The 17,168-nt window shown below is 36.3% G+C and overlaps 1 protein-coding gene across 1 annotated transcript in view; it reads right to left on the reverse strand.

Annotated features, from left to right (window-relative positions):
* The window catches only part of PTPRK (protein tyrosine phosphatase receptor type K), a 349,451-nt gene that overhangs the window by 248,066 nt on the left and 84,217 nt on the right, over positions 1 to 17,168 (reverse strand). Inside the window, exon 3 of the mRNA XM_068184424.1 lies at positions 3,919 to 4,190. Coding sequence (XP_068040525.1) covers positions 3,919 to 4,190 — 272 coding nt within the window. The remainder of the gene's footprint in view (positions 1 to 3,918; positions 4,191 to 17,168) is intronic.

Below are 17,168 nucleotides of genomic sequence, written 5' to 3' on the forward strand. Positions count from 1 at the left end.
CGAGGGCGCTTTCGGCTGTCTGACACTCTGGCCTTCCGAGCTCTTCGGAGCTCAGATTAAACCTGAGACTGTTTTCCCAGCCTTGAGTCAGCTCCCTTATTACCTCCTTGGACACCACCTCTCCTCCATACAAGGCAGACAGCGCAGCGCTCTGTCTTAGCCGCTCCCCTACTCTCCTTGATACACAGGGGAGTGTCCCCTGCAGCCGACCGTGCCTCTGCTGGGCAGGCGAAGCCAGGGAGCTTCAGGGTGGGCACGGTGGCAGACCTGCTCAGTGCAGTCCAGTATTTTATACTTCCAGGTGCAACATCACTGCCAGCACATTTGCTGAACTACAGAGCACCACTACTGTTTTTGAAGAACCATAAAGAAACTAAGTAATTGGTGTTTTACAAGTTTGAAATTTATTGTGCCAAGTCAAGAGTTTATTTACCAGTTTCTGATACAAACATCAGATATGCAATATAAAATCAAAACTGAAAAGCCCATAGTTCACATTTCAGTGAGGACCTCATATGTGCATGACCAGAGATGTGATACTGTGGATGCAAAACAAATCTGCTGAGGGTGAGGGGGAGACCATACAAAAAATAGTGACCAGGGAGTTTCGGGTGACAGTGTTAGGAAAAAAAAAAAATCAAACAAACAGCAAACAAACAAAATCAAACTGAAAAGGGATGACATAAGTAGGAAGGGAAGTGGAAATATGACTGTGACAGAAGCAGAAAGGAAGAGACAGCCCTCAGCAGTCAGATAACCCCTACTGTGCAAAGCAGGGGAAATGAACTTGGGGAAATGAACAGAAGCATTAGACAAAACAATTCATCCAGACTGGAATAAACATCTCAACTAAAATAAATTAATTACAGTAATAACCAACAAAGAAAACAATGAGATGAAACTCATAGTCACTTAAAAAGTTTAAACAAAAATCCCAAAATAGTTTTCTTTTGAAGCAAACTTGAGGCAGGTCAAAAGTAGCATATTTCCAAGAGAGTGATAAGAAAAAGATTCCAGAACTAACAAGTACCAAAATCAAATCAACCTTGATCCCAAGGGATTGTCTAATCAAACCCTTTTCTTCGAGAGTTCATCCACACATTAAACAAGCAGAATAGTGGTTGCAAGATGCCTTGCAAGCAGGAGACAGGAGACAGATTGCATCATTACAGGAATTCTGAAACTCCCCACGTGCTGGGAGAAACCCCCAGGAATAGTCCTAACATGGAACTTACATCAGAATTCCTTGTCATGTATATTGTAGACAGCTTAAATCATTGCAAAAAAAAAAAAAAAACAAAAACAAACAAACAAAAAAAAAACTATAAAAAACCTATCAGGAATACAGAAAGGCACCATTTAGGTTCTTAAGCTCAAAGTTCTTGAGCTACATATATATGCTCAAGGATGGATTGTGTATTCTGGGGTAGGTACGACCATGAGTTTGTCCTGTTCCTGAACTCTTCTACAAGCTTCCACTGCTATCTGCCAGCAGAGACAGTGTACAAAACTAGATAAAAACTTTTGTCCAGTAAAGCTATTATAATAAACTGTACTATGTTCTGTCAGAAAATAAATTTATAAATAATTTCCCAGGAGAATACAGTTAGAGAAAGTTAAGGAAATGGATTATTTGAATAATATATTCCTGTGAATAAAAGGAAGTGTTAAATTCGTCCAAAATTGCATAAACTGAATAAGCTAGGGTGACATGCATAAATGCACTAGTTTTGAACAGGAAGCAATAATGTTTCAACAAAGCACAGCAGAGTACAGAAATGCTGTTTAGAAGCTAATTAGCCAAGGTGCAACCCTCTTGTTATTACAACCTACTTGGCCATGCTGCTACCTTCAAGTCACCACACGAGACTTCCTTAGAGTACAATTTGTGCTATTCAGCCCCTGATAATCTCTACTCTCCTCCCTCACTTAAAAGTGAAGGAAACAGCAGTGAAGTTTACCTGATTGTAACAAAGTACATGCAAACAATTGTGCTCAGCAGTGATCTTTAATAGTGACCTTGCTTGTACAGGCAAGGATCCAATTTCAAGTCTTGTTCTAGAAACCAGAGCAAATTTTCCTCAGTGCTAGCTAAACTCATTGACCAACAGGTAGATAAAAGTGCCAAGATCACAAGCTACAAGTGTACAGCATGGAACCCATATGAGAAAAATCTCAACTGAAAACTAAGGGGAAACCCCCCCCCAAAAAAAAACAAAAACAAAAAAACAAACAAAAAAAAAAAAAAAAAAAAAAAAAAAAACCAAAAAAAATGTACCAAGAACAATGTTAAACTAGAACCTTGAGAGCTGAAAGAACCAAAACCTCAAAAATTCCAACCCTGTTTGTGCAAACAAGCATCTGTGCATAGATAGCACACAGATTTCCCCTCCTATTCATAAAAGCAATTGTGCAAGTTGGCCACAAATCACAGCAGGTTACATTAGCAGTCCTCCTGTTCTACTCCAGGCTTATGTTTAATTTAAACACAAACTGGGTTACACATGATTTCAATATTCTCTTGGATGACCAAGCAAGGGAAAGAATGAATTTAAGCAGTGTCTATGGAGAGATAATGTGAAGGTTATAACGTAAGTGAAAAATGGCCACGTTGCTAAGATAAGTCTCCAACCACCAATCTCATTGTCAAGCCTGGCCATCTGTCAGCAGAAACCTGATTTACTGCATATAATGCTGCTATACTTGATCACTACTGTTGTGTTATTAAAGGCTCCCGAGGTTTGTTTAAGGACACCAAATGGTTATTTCTAGCAGCATAAAAAGGGTTTTAATAAAACACCTCCTCAAAAGCCAAGTTTTTTGGAACCAGGCTTCAGAACTTTAAATCAAATTTTACCAGTTTCAATGCCACTGGCAGATGAAATTTCTTTATATATAAAAACATTAAAACCAGGGAAACAAAACCCCAAAAAAACCCCAAAATGATCATAAATTACATAATTTTTACTGTGCAAGCTTGCACAGAAGCTTGTTTATGGATGTTATTTTGATGTTGGGGAATTGCAAAAAACTTTAGACTAAGGCACTTTTAAGATACATTCCTATAATACCACTATTCAACAAAACCATTAATAAAGCAGCCACTTTCGTTTAATAACTACTCAGGATATACAATCTGTTTGCAAGAGCACTAATGACGAATATTTAGATAGGGGCCTGTAAGCACATTAACACCTCATGGTGTAACAATTCAGATGAGCACATGGAATCCAACTCTTCCCACTCCTAGACTCCAGAACAAAAATGCCTATGTATGAGATGGGCATTCACACCATCCTTCACACCAAATACCCACCGAGTAAAACAGCTGCAGGTACTTTCTCAGGTTAATCAAACAAATGAAATAACAGCATTCAGTAATAACAAAACAATTTTTCCCTCCAAACAACAGGCCTACGCTGCAGGTGGTTTTGACCCATAGTAAGCAAACAGGAAAAAAACACATCCTGAACAGCTGCTCATTAGGTGAGCACCATTCTGCCTGCACAGCAAATGAAGCAAATGTCATGTGGAAAAAAACACCGTTACGGTCATGTAATTAGACACGGTAACAGAGGCATACACAAAAGAGGAGGGAAGACAAGTACAAATTACAGTTGTACAGGCAATTTATTTCTGGGAGTTTATAATTTTTGATGTTCCTGGACTTTAACCTTACCACTTCTTTTAACAAGGGTTTTTTCCAGCTAATTTTTTTTCCTATTATACAATAACAGATAACTTTGGACAATCACCTGCTATAAAAAAATCAATTCCCACACAATTATTTATACTGAATGGAACACTTCACTTGAGGACACTGGGAGAATACTCCATCAAAACAGATCAAAACAACACAAAGTGAATAGGACCTTACAGTAAAAATTATAAAGTGGTGTGAATTTATTGCAAGTTTACCTGATACTCATTAGGCCAGAAAGTGCTGACAGCCAACTCTGCTCGAAGCCAGTCTTTGCCAGTGGAACCAGTGACATTCCAGATGGGATTAGCCAGTGGTCCTTTGTTCACCCTAACGAGGATGTTCAAAGTGCCTGGGTTTCCTCCATTCTTGCTGTACAGGAGGTAGCTGAAATCGATGCAGTGAGTATCATTTTCTTTCATTGTTGGAAGCTGAAGTCGAGTCTTTTCTCCAGGATCATGGTCTGATGAAATCACTATCATATATGATCCTAAGAAAGGCAGGAGTGGGAAAGGGTGGAAAAAAAAGTGGTATTAAGGAAAAAGATAAATACTAAGAAACTGATGGTTCACTGTGAAAAGGAATGAAATGCACGTTTTCTTATCCCAGAAACTTCAAAATTCAGGTAGCATGAAATCTAACAAGCTATATAATGGCTAGACACATGACTGAAGTAGTACCTACAAAAGATATCACAAATCTCTGAGGACCTTTCTGGATGTCTCCACCTACAAACTTTTCTTACTCTTGTTTTAGGATCAGATAATTGGAAACAGGATCACAGATGGGAAAAAATAACAAAAGTAAAGGATCATCATTATTCTGAGGTCACTGAGGCCAAAATTCTCTCAACTTGCTCAGCAGATTTTCTGAAAACACAACAAAAAATAAGGTCCACATTCCACAATGGAGCTTTATTGCACCCTTTTCTACCCAAAAAAGAGGCAGACTTGAATTTGAGATATATTAGCAATGGAAATAGCTGAGATAGGACACCAAGCCAAATTTCTTTGGAAAAGTTTTGTTTGCTTCTCCATTTGCCAATGGATTTAAGGGGATAACAGAAGTTTCTACAGCTAGAAGAGTGTCCATCTTGTAAATGTGTATGACAGATATACACAAGACAAAACAGGCTATGTCTGTCTAGCTACAAAGGCAAAAAATGGAAATCATATGTTTCAACATGCTGTACAGGCAGTAATAATGAATCAGTCTGTCCTGTTCTCCTGCAGAATGGATGGTAAAGACAGGATGTCATCTAACCTAGCCCAGAGTTGATCCATTCCTTCATGAGTGACAACTCCAGACCAGGTACTAGCTAGTGAGTGAACCCCACGGAAGAAAGCTTGCTAGACAGGGTATGTCAGGCTGAACTTTCCAACCAAGTGAGAAAATCCAATTCAACATACAATCTGAATCATTGCTACAGGGAAGCTTCCTACCCTAAATTTACCTACCCATCTGCTTAATGATTCCAGAATCTTCCTGTTGACAGATTTTCCTTTTACTTTCAGTCCTAAAGGGCATCACAATAAAGGGTCTTTACTTGTGAGGAAAGTTCAGGTTAAATCTATCAAAAATAGAGAAAATATTTAACCTAAACTTAAAAAAAATAATGGATTTATGAGCATTTGCCCAAATGAGTAGTGTCACAGAAGTCCTGGGAGTATATACATGAATACTGGTGAAAAATCTTCTATAAAGTATGTTTATATAAATTATTATAATTTTATATGTCAAATTTTATCCTTTATTTTTTAGACAACAAGGAACTATCATGTTCTAGTATGTCCTAAACAGTTGTATTAGGCATCCTGAAAATTTTTCACAAGCTGTTGCTCAGGAAAAGATGAAAATTTATGTACATGGATTAAATCATCTGTGTTAGATGATAATTTACTAGCCTGTAAAGCAAGTCTGTGCTAAAAAAATTTCAGAAAAAAAGAGAGAAAGAAATACTATAGAATGAAAGCTGTTTTTATTAAAGCACAGTGCATTGAATTCTATATTTTTAGTATTCATCTTTAAAAGATGGTTTAAAGAAAACTACTACAATGTAACATAAGCAACCAGTTCATATTTAGAATTATGTGTAGAATCCATTATTTATTTTTCTGTCAAAGAATTTGGTAAAGTAGCAATTCCTGGTTATTTCTTCATCATTAATAGCCATTTATTAAATCACAAAGGAATCCTATTATACTATTTAGGTCTGCTGGTACTTTAAGTCTTTTAAGATTGTCGTCTAGCATCAGTTGATGACTGCCTGAGAAAGTGTTTGTAAACCACATCCACTGGTGTGCAGTTTTTATGCCCCTTGACTCTAGAATTAACTTAATAATATGCTTGTTTGTAATCTCTATTTTAGTAATACATATGTTATTGTAAGCACCTGGTTATCAGACTAGAGAATAATATTTTCAAAAGTTTTGTTACTGAATACTATGCATGTGGCAGGGGAAGGTTGTACATCAGCAATTTGGGTTTTTTTTCCTTCCACATAAGAGTTGGAAAACTGAAAAGGTTCAGCAAAAAATTACTGACTGCTTCCAACAGTTAGCATTAATTGTCCATGGCCATCTAAACTGTCTCTTTGCCTTTGTTACTTGTATCTTGAAAATATTTTTAAGCAATACACAAAAAGCATCTCAGTCTTTCCTAAAAAAATTATTTCTAACATTTCTAAAGCCAGGATACAGAAGAAGATAAACCCTCCAACATTTTCTGTAAGTGAATTTTGGGGGAGAAGGGGAAAAAAGAAGAAATAGAATATAACAACCAACTTTTGCAGATTTTTTTAAAATGTTTCTCTCAACTTCTCTCAAGATAAAACCACTGGAAGTAAAAGAAAATCAAACTCAAATTGCAACAAATAAACTAGAAGTATTTAAAGATCTTATTTCTACAGTAAGGGATTCTGCTATAGCCTTTGGAAGCTTCAACATACATTTTTAACATATCAACATATTTTATAGTACTCCACTTCCTCAACCTCATTTTTCATAATTTAAAAATACTTAGCAGTGAATTTACATACATCTATCTACATGTTAGTCCTACAGCACTTCATGAAATTCTTCAGACAGCATTCATAGACCATTTATCACAAAGACAAAGCATCTGTTCAGCTTCTTGGAAACTACTTCCCTTCTCCTCCTTTTTTTAAACTTTAGCAGCTGTATTCCACAAATGTACAGAACCCTGCTCCCTCCTCAGACACACACCTACTCCAAGAACATCAGAAGCCAATGCCAGGCTAAACTATACAGCAAAATTTTATCTTTGGGAAACATACAAAATATTTTCTTACACCTTTCATAAGAAAGTCATTTTTTACTTGTAAAGAAATACAACAGGATTGAAAGAGTTAGGAGTTTTCTCCCATTTATATATGCTTGCAATATCTTAATATTAGTTATTAATTAATATATTATTGCAAAATCTTCATAATATCTTGAGATATTATTGGACTTGGTGGAAACGCAAAGTATAAACAAGGGAACTGCTCACAATCTCATTAATTCCCAAGATTACCTGTTTGAGATTTTCGGTGAGAGGTCAGAGCAAGTGTTACAGCTAACTATTCACATTGGTGCTCCAGGCTGGAGCAGGGACACAGAGAGAGGAAGAAGGAGCAGCAGACACCAAGTGCAATGGACTGACTGCAGCCCCCAGTTCCCATCCCCCTGTGCTGGGTGGAAATTTGGTTAATTTTTCCCCAAGATGAACCTGTTTTGTCTTTAACAGTAACTGGTGATTTACAAAATAAGTGATCTCCTTGTCTTTGTCTCAACTCATGAGCTTGCCCAAACTATTTTCCCCCTTGTAATGTTGAGGAAAGGACCAAAAAAAGGCAGGGTGAGGAGCTGGCCAAGGTCAACACATCAGAGTTGCCAGAAAGGTAAAGAGCAGCAGTAAGTGCTAGCTAACACTAGTACTAAGTGCTTTATTAAATCCCAGAAGAGCCAGACTCCATGTTTTTTTTCCCATTGTTACTGGCCTAACAAGGTCAGGCACAAGCAGATATAAAACAGTAGGTATACACCTACTTCCCTTGAAAACAAGGAAGAAAAAACACACTAACCTGTGTTGTTTCCCCTAAGGTTTTACAAGAAGGAAGTCAATTGCAAGTGAGTTACCCTATTAAATCCCAAAACAGTAAAAAAAATATGAAATTATTTTAAAAAAGAAAAAACAAAAACTAAGTTAACATATTTGGGGCAATGGAGAAAGAAAAATTTAACATGAAAGAGCAGAAGTTCATTTTTTCTTCTTAAAAGACAGGGCAAATTTCATCTTTGGATGATGCTGCAAAGAAATGAAAGAAGAAAAGTATCCAAAGTCATAATTTGTGCCTGGACAAAGATCCATTGCTATTAAATATTCTTTTCACTCCCTATTTTTCACCATGCTCCAGTATGATGTCTTCAGTTACTCTGGCAGTTAGTGCAGTTACAAAATGCACACAACTCATCAGTAACATTTTTCTCGAAAATTTTTCTTGTAGTTTGACAGTCATGATGTTTCATCCTTCTCTCAGTAATTCCCAGAAGAATCTTCTCCATTCTTGTGAATTTACAATCTTTAAAATTCATAAATATATTCTCTTTCCCCCAAGAAGCTTAAGTGCTAATTTTTTCTACTTAAATGTAGTTTAGATTTCTCCAAATCAAATTCCATCCTCTCATTTAGCTTTTCTTCTCTGAAGTGCCTTCTATCTATTTGCTGGTTAATAGCTTCTAATGGTATTCCTGCTGTAAAAGGTCAATCCAATTCTCTCCTACACAAAATGGAAACGTCAGACAATGAAACAGCTAAATGGCATTGTCTCCTAAGCTTTGTCCAAGTTCATGCAAACAGTTCAATTTTAGGATCAGTCTTTCAGGAAGATTTTGATGCTTACTTGGCATTTAAGTAATGATCTTGCTAAAAGGCATCTACACAGCTGTGGAATAAGAGCTACTACACTTTCCCTGAGCCATGTTATTAAACATAGCTGTATATACCTCATAGTTTTCACTGCCTTTTATTTATTTTGATAAGCATTAAACTTATCCTAGTTCAGTGGCAAGGACAGATCATTTCAGAATAAATGAATTATTTTACTAATTAATTGTGAATAGTCTTAGGTTCTATTCCCTACTGAAACACAAGCTCTCTTATCACCTAGCAGTTAATCAAAGCTAAGAAATCATGCTAAGATTAAAAAAAAAGTCCTTCTATAAAATAAAATGTGCCCACTGTAAGGTACCAATGTGACAAAGCAGATTCCTGATCAAATTATTTTCTCTCACTTCCTTGCTTCCTGGAAAACCGGTTTGTATTTGAAGTGTGAAACTCGTAATTTTCAGCAGGCTGGTCTTCAGCTCCCGCAAATCCTTTTCCTCCAGAGAAGAACTAACTAACAAACCATCTACATTTTGGGGATATAATGTGTTAATTTCTCTGCCTGTGAATGGCAATGTCAATTACACAAACTGGAGGGTCCAGGCACTCATGTGCCTTATCCTAAAGCTCGAGACTATGTGACCTTTTTATCTTTTAATAATGACTGTGTAACACAGTCTCTGATTACATTTTGGGCAACATTTTTGAGAGACTGCAGGCAAAGAACAGACAGTGAAATAGAGAAATAGCCTTGCAACTGGAAGCAGACTGCAAAGAAAAGTTCAGAAACATCTATATTAATTCACAGAAAATTATATTTAACAACCAGTAGTATTCATGCCTGTTTTGTTCTTCAGAGAATGCCTTCCCCGTGACAGTTTGAGACAGCCCTTTACTTGTGTTTCTGTAATGTGCAAGAAGGCAAAAAATAAAGGCTAATCATAAAAAGTCAGAAGCTCTTAAATTTTTCTTCTTGCAGGGAGGATATTCTTTTCAAACAAAAAAAAAAACCAAAGCCTATGAATACATTAAATATACTCCAGGTAAACCCCCATGTGCTTGGGTTTAATAAAACCTCAAACCATTATAACATTTTGCCCTCCATTACCCAACATATAGTAAAGATCTGCAACCCTACGTCAGAAAAGAAAACCCCCTAAAGAAATTATGAAGAAAAACTAGAGACATTGTTAGGGTTTTTAATTTTAGCGTCCTGCACCATACAAGGATACCCCTTAAGGAGTGCATCTAGAGAAAAATGTTACTTTGTAACACTATAATATTACTTAAGATACATTATTAGATACACACTTAAAATATTCAATATAGTTATATCCTGATTTTACATTCTTTCATTCTAAAAAATTCAAAAATAATGTTATTGGTGAAAAAAAACCAAAAGATTTCTCCAAAATTTCTTTAGATGGCTACAATTCAGAGGTATCTTTCCACTTACTTCACTTGTTTACATTATCATTCCTTATACAAGATGCAAACTGTTGAAAGCTTGTTTCAAGTTCTTTACAGATTGTCAAAGTGAAAGCGAGGGTGAATCAGGATCATGAATTTCAACTTCATTGCCTAGCTCAGTTCCAAGGCACCACAACTCAAATGCAAGTCAAGATAAGATTCTGAATTTACTACAGAGATTAAAAATAACAACAAAAATACACAATACAGTCAGGGGAAATTTTTCTGGAAAATGCAAATCATTTGGGGGGATTCCTACTTCCAATAGAAAATTAGAATTATTAAAAGAACAAACCCAAAGCAGGTTATTAAGCTACACCGTAGAAATAAAAGCAGAGCACCCACTCAGTTTGAAGAGAAACTTAGCCTCATGGACTGCAAGAACTCATCAATTCATCACTTTCACACTGACATTGCAATTTCACAGGAGGAGAAATGGTGTCCTGCCCTCCAGGCTATACTTGTTGATGCCAAAAGCCCTGTTCCACAGCAAGGTCACACAACTGGGATTTTCCCATTAACCACACCCACGGGGCTCAAGCAACAGGGACACAGCCTGACAACACTGATCCAGGCAAGACAAATAAAAACAGCATCAAATCAGCCATATAATTCATATTATAGGCAGTATAACATTTTACCAGTATTTATTTACAACCATCATACTACTGGCTTGATAATAAAATCATTCATGACTCGTTCAATTCCATGAGAACAAGAAAATACTTGCAATTTAAAGGGAAAACAAGAAACGAAAAAACTCCATGTTTCAAAGGCATGCAGTATTTGCAACGAAGTTCATGATGAACTTTTGACTAAAAATTGTTCCTTGGACTGGATGCAGCTACAAAAGTTTTGTTTTCCATACTAACATTTTCAAAATGAATAAATATGAAATATCTACACTCTGGAAGTGTTGGAATTCGTAGTTTTCTCATACATAACACCAAAATCCTGTGGACTTTCTGTACTGATGCAGAGAAAATAGACCATGATGACATACCAGTTTTTGAGGTATGGTAATTTTCTCCCTCTTTTTTGACATGATGGACCTTTAGCTAATACATAGACATTAGGAACTCCAAAACCTGAGACAGAAAAATTTCAGCAACTGAAATTCGCATTGCAAGCTTGTAGTGTCTATACATGGGAACATTTATCTTGCATTGTGCTCCCTTGAATTGCCTCTTCTAGCAAAACATTCAGAAAATGATGTTTGATACGGTGTGTCAGGCTGGCTTATGAAAGGACAGGTTTACTGAACAGTAAGCTGCATTTCAGTAAGCAAAAGGCACATGGAATAGTTTCATATCCATTTAGGGATTAAGCGAGGTACTCGGTCATGAATTTTTTAACATCAGTGTCCATGAATGGATGGCTAAGACAAAAGTAACATCAGCTCTGAACTGTGTGAATTTGTGCTGCAAACCCATAAATACCCCACAGATGGCAGCTTAGTGACTCCAGGATGCTTCTCAGGGGCTGACCTGGCTACCCAAAGAGCAGCATACATTGGCCAGCTTTCTGTTTGGAAGAAAATGTCTTTTCTAAGCAAAATTTCCAAGAAACTCCCAACTCCAGATTAACATCAACTCGGGATGAAGCTATCCAGTTGGGATATCAAATAACTGGGTACCATTTGTGCCTGCCCAGCCTAAAACCAGCCAGATGTTTTAATCTGAAGCTGTTCCCAGAGCAGCAACTAAAGTTGCCAAACTCCAAGGCACCCCTGCACCTCCTGGGAAAATTTCAGTCCCATGAAGACACCAACACCTAAAAACACTTGCAACAACTTCACTGCATGAAAAAAACAGGTGCAGAGAAGAGTTTAAATCCATTTTGCTTCACTATTCCTGTTAGCTCCTCTGATATTACTTGACTGGATAAGGTGAGCAGTAATGCACAGACATCTCCCTCTGTGTTAGCTTTGTTCCACCCATTTTTGTGACAGACTCCTCAGGATGAAAGACCAGTGTTGACCCTTTTGTATCCACCTACAGCTCTAGGATGCCACTGTATCACTACCACTGTAGAACATTCAGCATTTAGATGTTTCAGATGCTGATAAAAGAGCCCTACATTACTGAGGATGTTACAACAGGTAGGGATCAAATGATCTGTATCTGTGGATATTATTTATTTTGATAGAAATTAAAGTGAAAAATGAAAATATTTAGAGTAGTCTAGGGCAGAGAGTCTTATAGAAAAGGTCAGTTCTGAGCACTTGCTCAAGACTTTGGTGTGCTGCTGTGTGTTTACTGTAGTGCACAAAAACAAGTTCACACAGAATTCACAAATGTCAGCCAAGGTGACCTGAAAGCTCACAGCCACTGAAATTCACAGGATTTTTACTCCTACCCCATGCCCTCCTTCATCTATGCTCATCAGACCCTTGCAAAGCAATACACAAATCCCATAATAAAAGGCCTAGATCTCCTGCACCTTCCTCTTGAGAGAGGCAAGGAGACAGAAATGTTTGATTTCTTCCTAGGTGAGGGGAATTAACTGAGTCCTGGAAAAGTCCAACAAGAACCAGAGCCACATCAAGAGAAGAGAGAAAACTGAAGACAAGTGGAATTTTCCCCATTAAAAAACATAGTTACAAGTAACTTCTTTCAAATATTTTGAAAGTATTTAGAAAAAGGCAGATCAAAATGTATCTTTATGACTATTTTTTGTTGTTGTTGCCAGATTAAAAATACTCTGCAAACACTCTAGGCTTTTTTTCCCTTCCTAAGTGGCATTTAGATTTTAACTAAATGGGAAAAAAATATAATTTTTGAATGTGCATTCATACTCAGAGTGTCTTTAACACACTAGTCATTCTTCCAAAAGTAACAATATTAAAAGTGCATTGACAAGACACTTACTCCTATCAGCTTAAAACACTGAAACTGGAAACAGAAACAAAACTGGTCATTCCCTGGATAAGCATGTGACAGGAGAAAATAAGAATCAACAATCTGCTGAGAATACTACTCCCAAGTATCAACAACAGTTAAATAAAGGCTCATTACCAGATGTGACAGCAGATAACTGCTATTACAGACCTTTCAAAAGAGGAAATTAAGTGTCCTATATTTTTTTATAGTAGTCTTATAATTTATTTAAAGCACGGGAGGTTCATAAAACATTTTCACTGGATTTTTAGGTGTTTTTGGTAACAGGAAGAATATTCATTCTTTTATTTTCAATCACTTTTTCTTGGCACCAAGTAGCAATGTTTCCTGTTATTAAATAATTTTTTCTCAAAACATTGCTTTATGCAACAGTGAGCTGAAGAATCTCTATTTCCAGGTTTTGTTACTTTAACAGGTGTAGGACCTACACTAAATGAGTTCCTTGATTAAATGCAGAACATGATTTAAGAACCAACTGCTGGGAAGGATTACCACTGATAGGAGTTTTGGAAAACAATTTAAAAACAATATTTAAATAGTGGAAATAATATTCATCCTATGCATTCAGAAGACAGATTTGTTTGCTGTTCTTCAAAATATCATCTGACCTTCCCTCTGAATGATATACCTCACTTTGTAGTGCCTCACACTCCAGTTTAGTATAACCATAACTCAAGCTTTTGTCAATAAAACAGCTCTACTCTCTAGTGAACTCAAGTACTTGCTTAAGGAAAAAAAGCTGGAAACCTTGAAATTTATTAAGTTCCAAGGAAGTCTTGCATCTGTCTTCCAGACCATCAACACATGGTTATGCATATTTGTAAAATAAAATCTTGAGCAATTTAGTAAGCATGGTACATTGACACTGAATGCCCCATAAAGAGCTGGATATTACATAGATGGAAAGGAAGAGGCTAAAAAAGGATCATATACATAAAGCTTCTTCTGAAATTATTTTGATTTTCCAGTTACTGATAGTAATGTTGATCTCGCAACTGCAAGCAGTCCTATAATGCATACCTCTATGAGAATTGTAATAAATAATTTAACAACACCTAAAGAGAACAGTCAAAATCCATGAATCATACATAAGCAAAAAATGCACTGAGGAATGCACTACCCAAGAGTATGGGGATTCATACACCACTATATTAATTACCACAGAAACTAGATTAAAAACCCTAAATACACATTGCACACCAGAAAGAATTAATACAGACAATAAAAATAACAAAAATGGACAAAAACCCAAGCCAAAATACAATTAAAACATTTGTCTTGATACCTAGGAAGGCTTACAAAATAGATTAAAACCTTAAGTTCAGAAATTACAATTCCTTGCTCTCCTAGATGCTGGAGCTTGCAGTTAAAACAAAGACATGGGGTTTATGGTGTGTGACAACTCTTGTCATCGTGCTTCACATCTTGCTAACAGCCCTCTGCTCCACAGACATCAACTACTCTTCTCTCCCAAACACTTCAACTGATTAGCATTAAGACATTACACCCAGAGTAAAAGCTATAACCTGCACGTAGCTGGATGCCTGCTGCATCTCCATCAGGCATGGTGGAGCCTAGGATGCCTGAGAGGTCATCCTATTTTCCATCCAAATTAGCTGTTTTAAAACAAATGGATAAATAAGCTCTCCCTATAAAACCCTTGCCTCTCAAGTTACATTAGCAGCTCAACTGGTTTTACACCCTAGTACACACAGGCTTTCTTCTACAGGGAAATACTCCTGAAAGAGATGGAAACAACCCTATCTATTATAAAAATCACTCATGCTAGCATACTAGCATTTTTTATAGTGTTTTGAAGGAAATCATTTGTGTCAGTGTCCAGCAATAGGAGAACAAGGAGAAAGACTGCAGATAAACTAGAACTGCTGTTTCAGAGAAAACTTGAAGTTCCACAGCTATGAACAGGGTTTGGTCATTTTTCCTGTTGTTTCAGGGATTTTTGTTTTCATCTCAGAAAACACCTCAGTTTACAAAGATTCACATCTTTCCTCCTGACACCACATTTTCCAATTTATAAAAATTTGAAACAGCTTTTTGCTTCCAGGTATCAACTAGTTTATACCTGCTGCTATTTAAATCCTCCTCTATTTTGAATACTGAAGTTCACAATGTCAACAAAATACTAAACATATTCATCCAAGCCCGTGATATATAGCTGGGAACTTCATGCAGGTGGAGCAGTTTTTTGGCACCAACTAATGTGATTAACCTAAAATTCTGAAAAATACAAAAAACCTGATAAATATACCGAAATATGTACCGAGAAGGATACATATTCGGATATGTACCGAATATGAAGGACGAGAACCTTGCCTCCACTTCAGACAATTGGTTAACTTTTAAAACTAATATTCGTTAGACAAACACTGTACTTAATTCTTAGGGCTATTAGGACATTGAACCCATGTTCCACAAGTAACATAATGCAAGTATCTTCTGTGATTTATTTCCCACTTCTATTTTCTCCAGTGACACAGTACAGATATCAGAGTACACAGTAATCCAAAAGCTATTTTCTTTTCTTTTTTAAGCTGTAATTAAGCTTTTAAATAAGTTTTGCAGTTGTACTTTCTAAAGGAATGTATAACTTATCCTGAACTAAGAATATAATTTCATACTCGAACTTTTCTTTCAAAATTAGAATTTGCTGAAACCATAAAGGAAAACTGAAGTTGTTAAAAACCATGAATCATAATACTGCCTTCAAATGTTTTGAATGTCCAAATAAGATACTCAGGAATCAAGTAGCATCTCAGAAAATGAAGAGACATTAATCTTATAGTATTGTCTTCTAACATTAAACTTTTCTAAAAAAAATAAATCTCTGAGAAGGGAATATCAAACCAAGTTAGAAAATAAACACAGCTGTTAATCATGACAGAGTAGTTACAAAAAAAGTGGTTTTTTTTAATAGATAGAATATTTTTTCCTCCTATGCTTTACCTATCAACCCTCTTGAGACTGACCAAGAACTAACCAGAATTTCCCTATATAGGATAGAAATGCACAGCAATTAGGAGAAAGAAAAGGATTTTTTATTCTTTCCAACTGAAAAAGACAAAAATAGGCAATAGATTCTGAGTACATTCTTTTCTCACAAACTGAAGACACAACTGTTCCTGGCATTTATGCACATAGAAACATTTCAGGACAAAAGACTGTGACAGTAAATAGCAGAACACTTCTGACTCTGGTAAGAGACAGTTATTAAGCACTCAATCCCAGAACTCAATTAACATTTTATCTAATCGTCAACCTGAATCTCTCTTACTGCAATTTAAGATTATTACTATTTAACCTATTGCCATCCAAAATGAAGTTTAGTTACCCCCTTCTTTGCACCAACCTTTAACTCTTGAAAATTTTTATTTCCTTTTTCAGTCCTGTAAAAGAGACAATCCTGATTTTCTTCACACTTTGCACAGAGGAAATGCTGCTGTTTAGCCCTCTGTCATTTCTGCTGCTTTCCTCTGAGGCTTCCCAGAACAGGCATTCTCCTTCCGCACTCCAAACTGAATAAAAGTACCTATTCTTCTAACTGCACTAACGGAAAAAAAACAAAACAAAACAAAACAAAAACAACAACAACAAAAAAAAAAAAACACAAAAAAAACCCTGAAAAGATTATTTAATGAATATTTACACAGAACATTGTTTACAAACCAATTCTGTCTGCCTTTTTCACAACAGCGTAATAACCCTGAACAGTTTCACCAAATAATTTATTCTTCATTAACTTTTCAATTCTTCTTGATGAGTACTGCCCCAATGCATCATGCATCATAATTATTTCTGAACCCCAGATTACCCTCAAATTGGCTCACAGGTAGAGCAACCTGAATAGCCTCAGCCATAGAACATTTGCTATTCCATCATCCATGGCACTAACAAAAACAATAAGACTGGATTCTATCAGTGTTTTCCAAGCAGTTTTTCACCCATCATAAAGCCTTTTCCGTTTCATCAAGATTTTTCCTCCGTAAGCTTAATGAAGAAAGTGGTATCTATTGCTTTCCTTTCTTCTCCTCATATACTTAGAGAAATAAATTTGCACCTCATTAAATATAATAGAACTTCTTTCTTGGTACTCTGCAGTATCTGTACCTTAGCTCACTACCACTTTAAATATACTGTCAGGACAAGGATATGGAGCTGAAGGTCATCAGTTCTGGTGGACAGAAGACACTTCA

This window comes from Anomalospiza imberbis, chromosome 3 (genome assembly GCF_031753505.1).
Source record: "Anomalospiza imberbis isolate Cuckoo-Finch-1a 21T00152 chromosome 3, ASM3175350v1, whole genome shotgun sequence".
In the NCBI taxonomy this organism is placed as follows: domain Eukaryota; kingdom Metazoa; phylum Chordata; class Aves; order Passeriformes; family Viduidae; genus Anomalospiza; species Anomalospiza imberbis.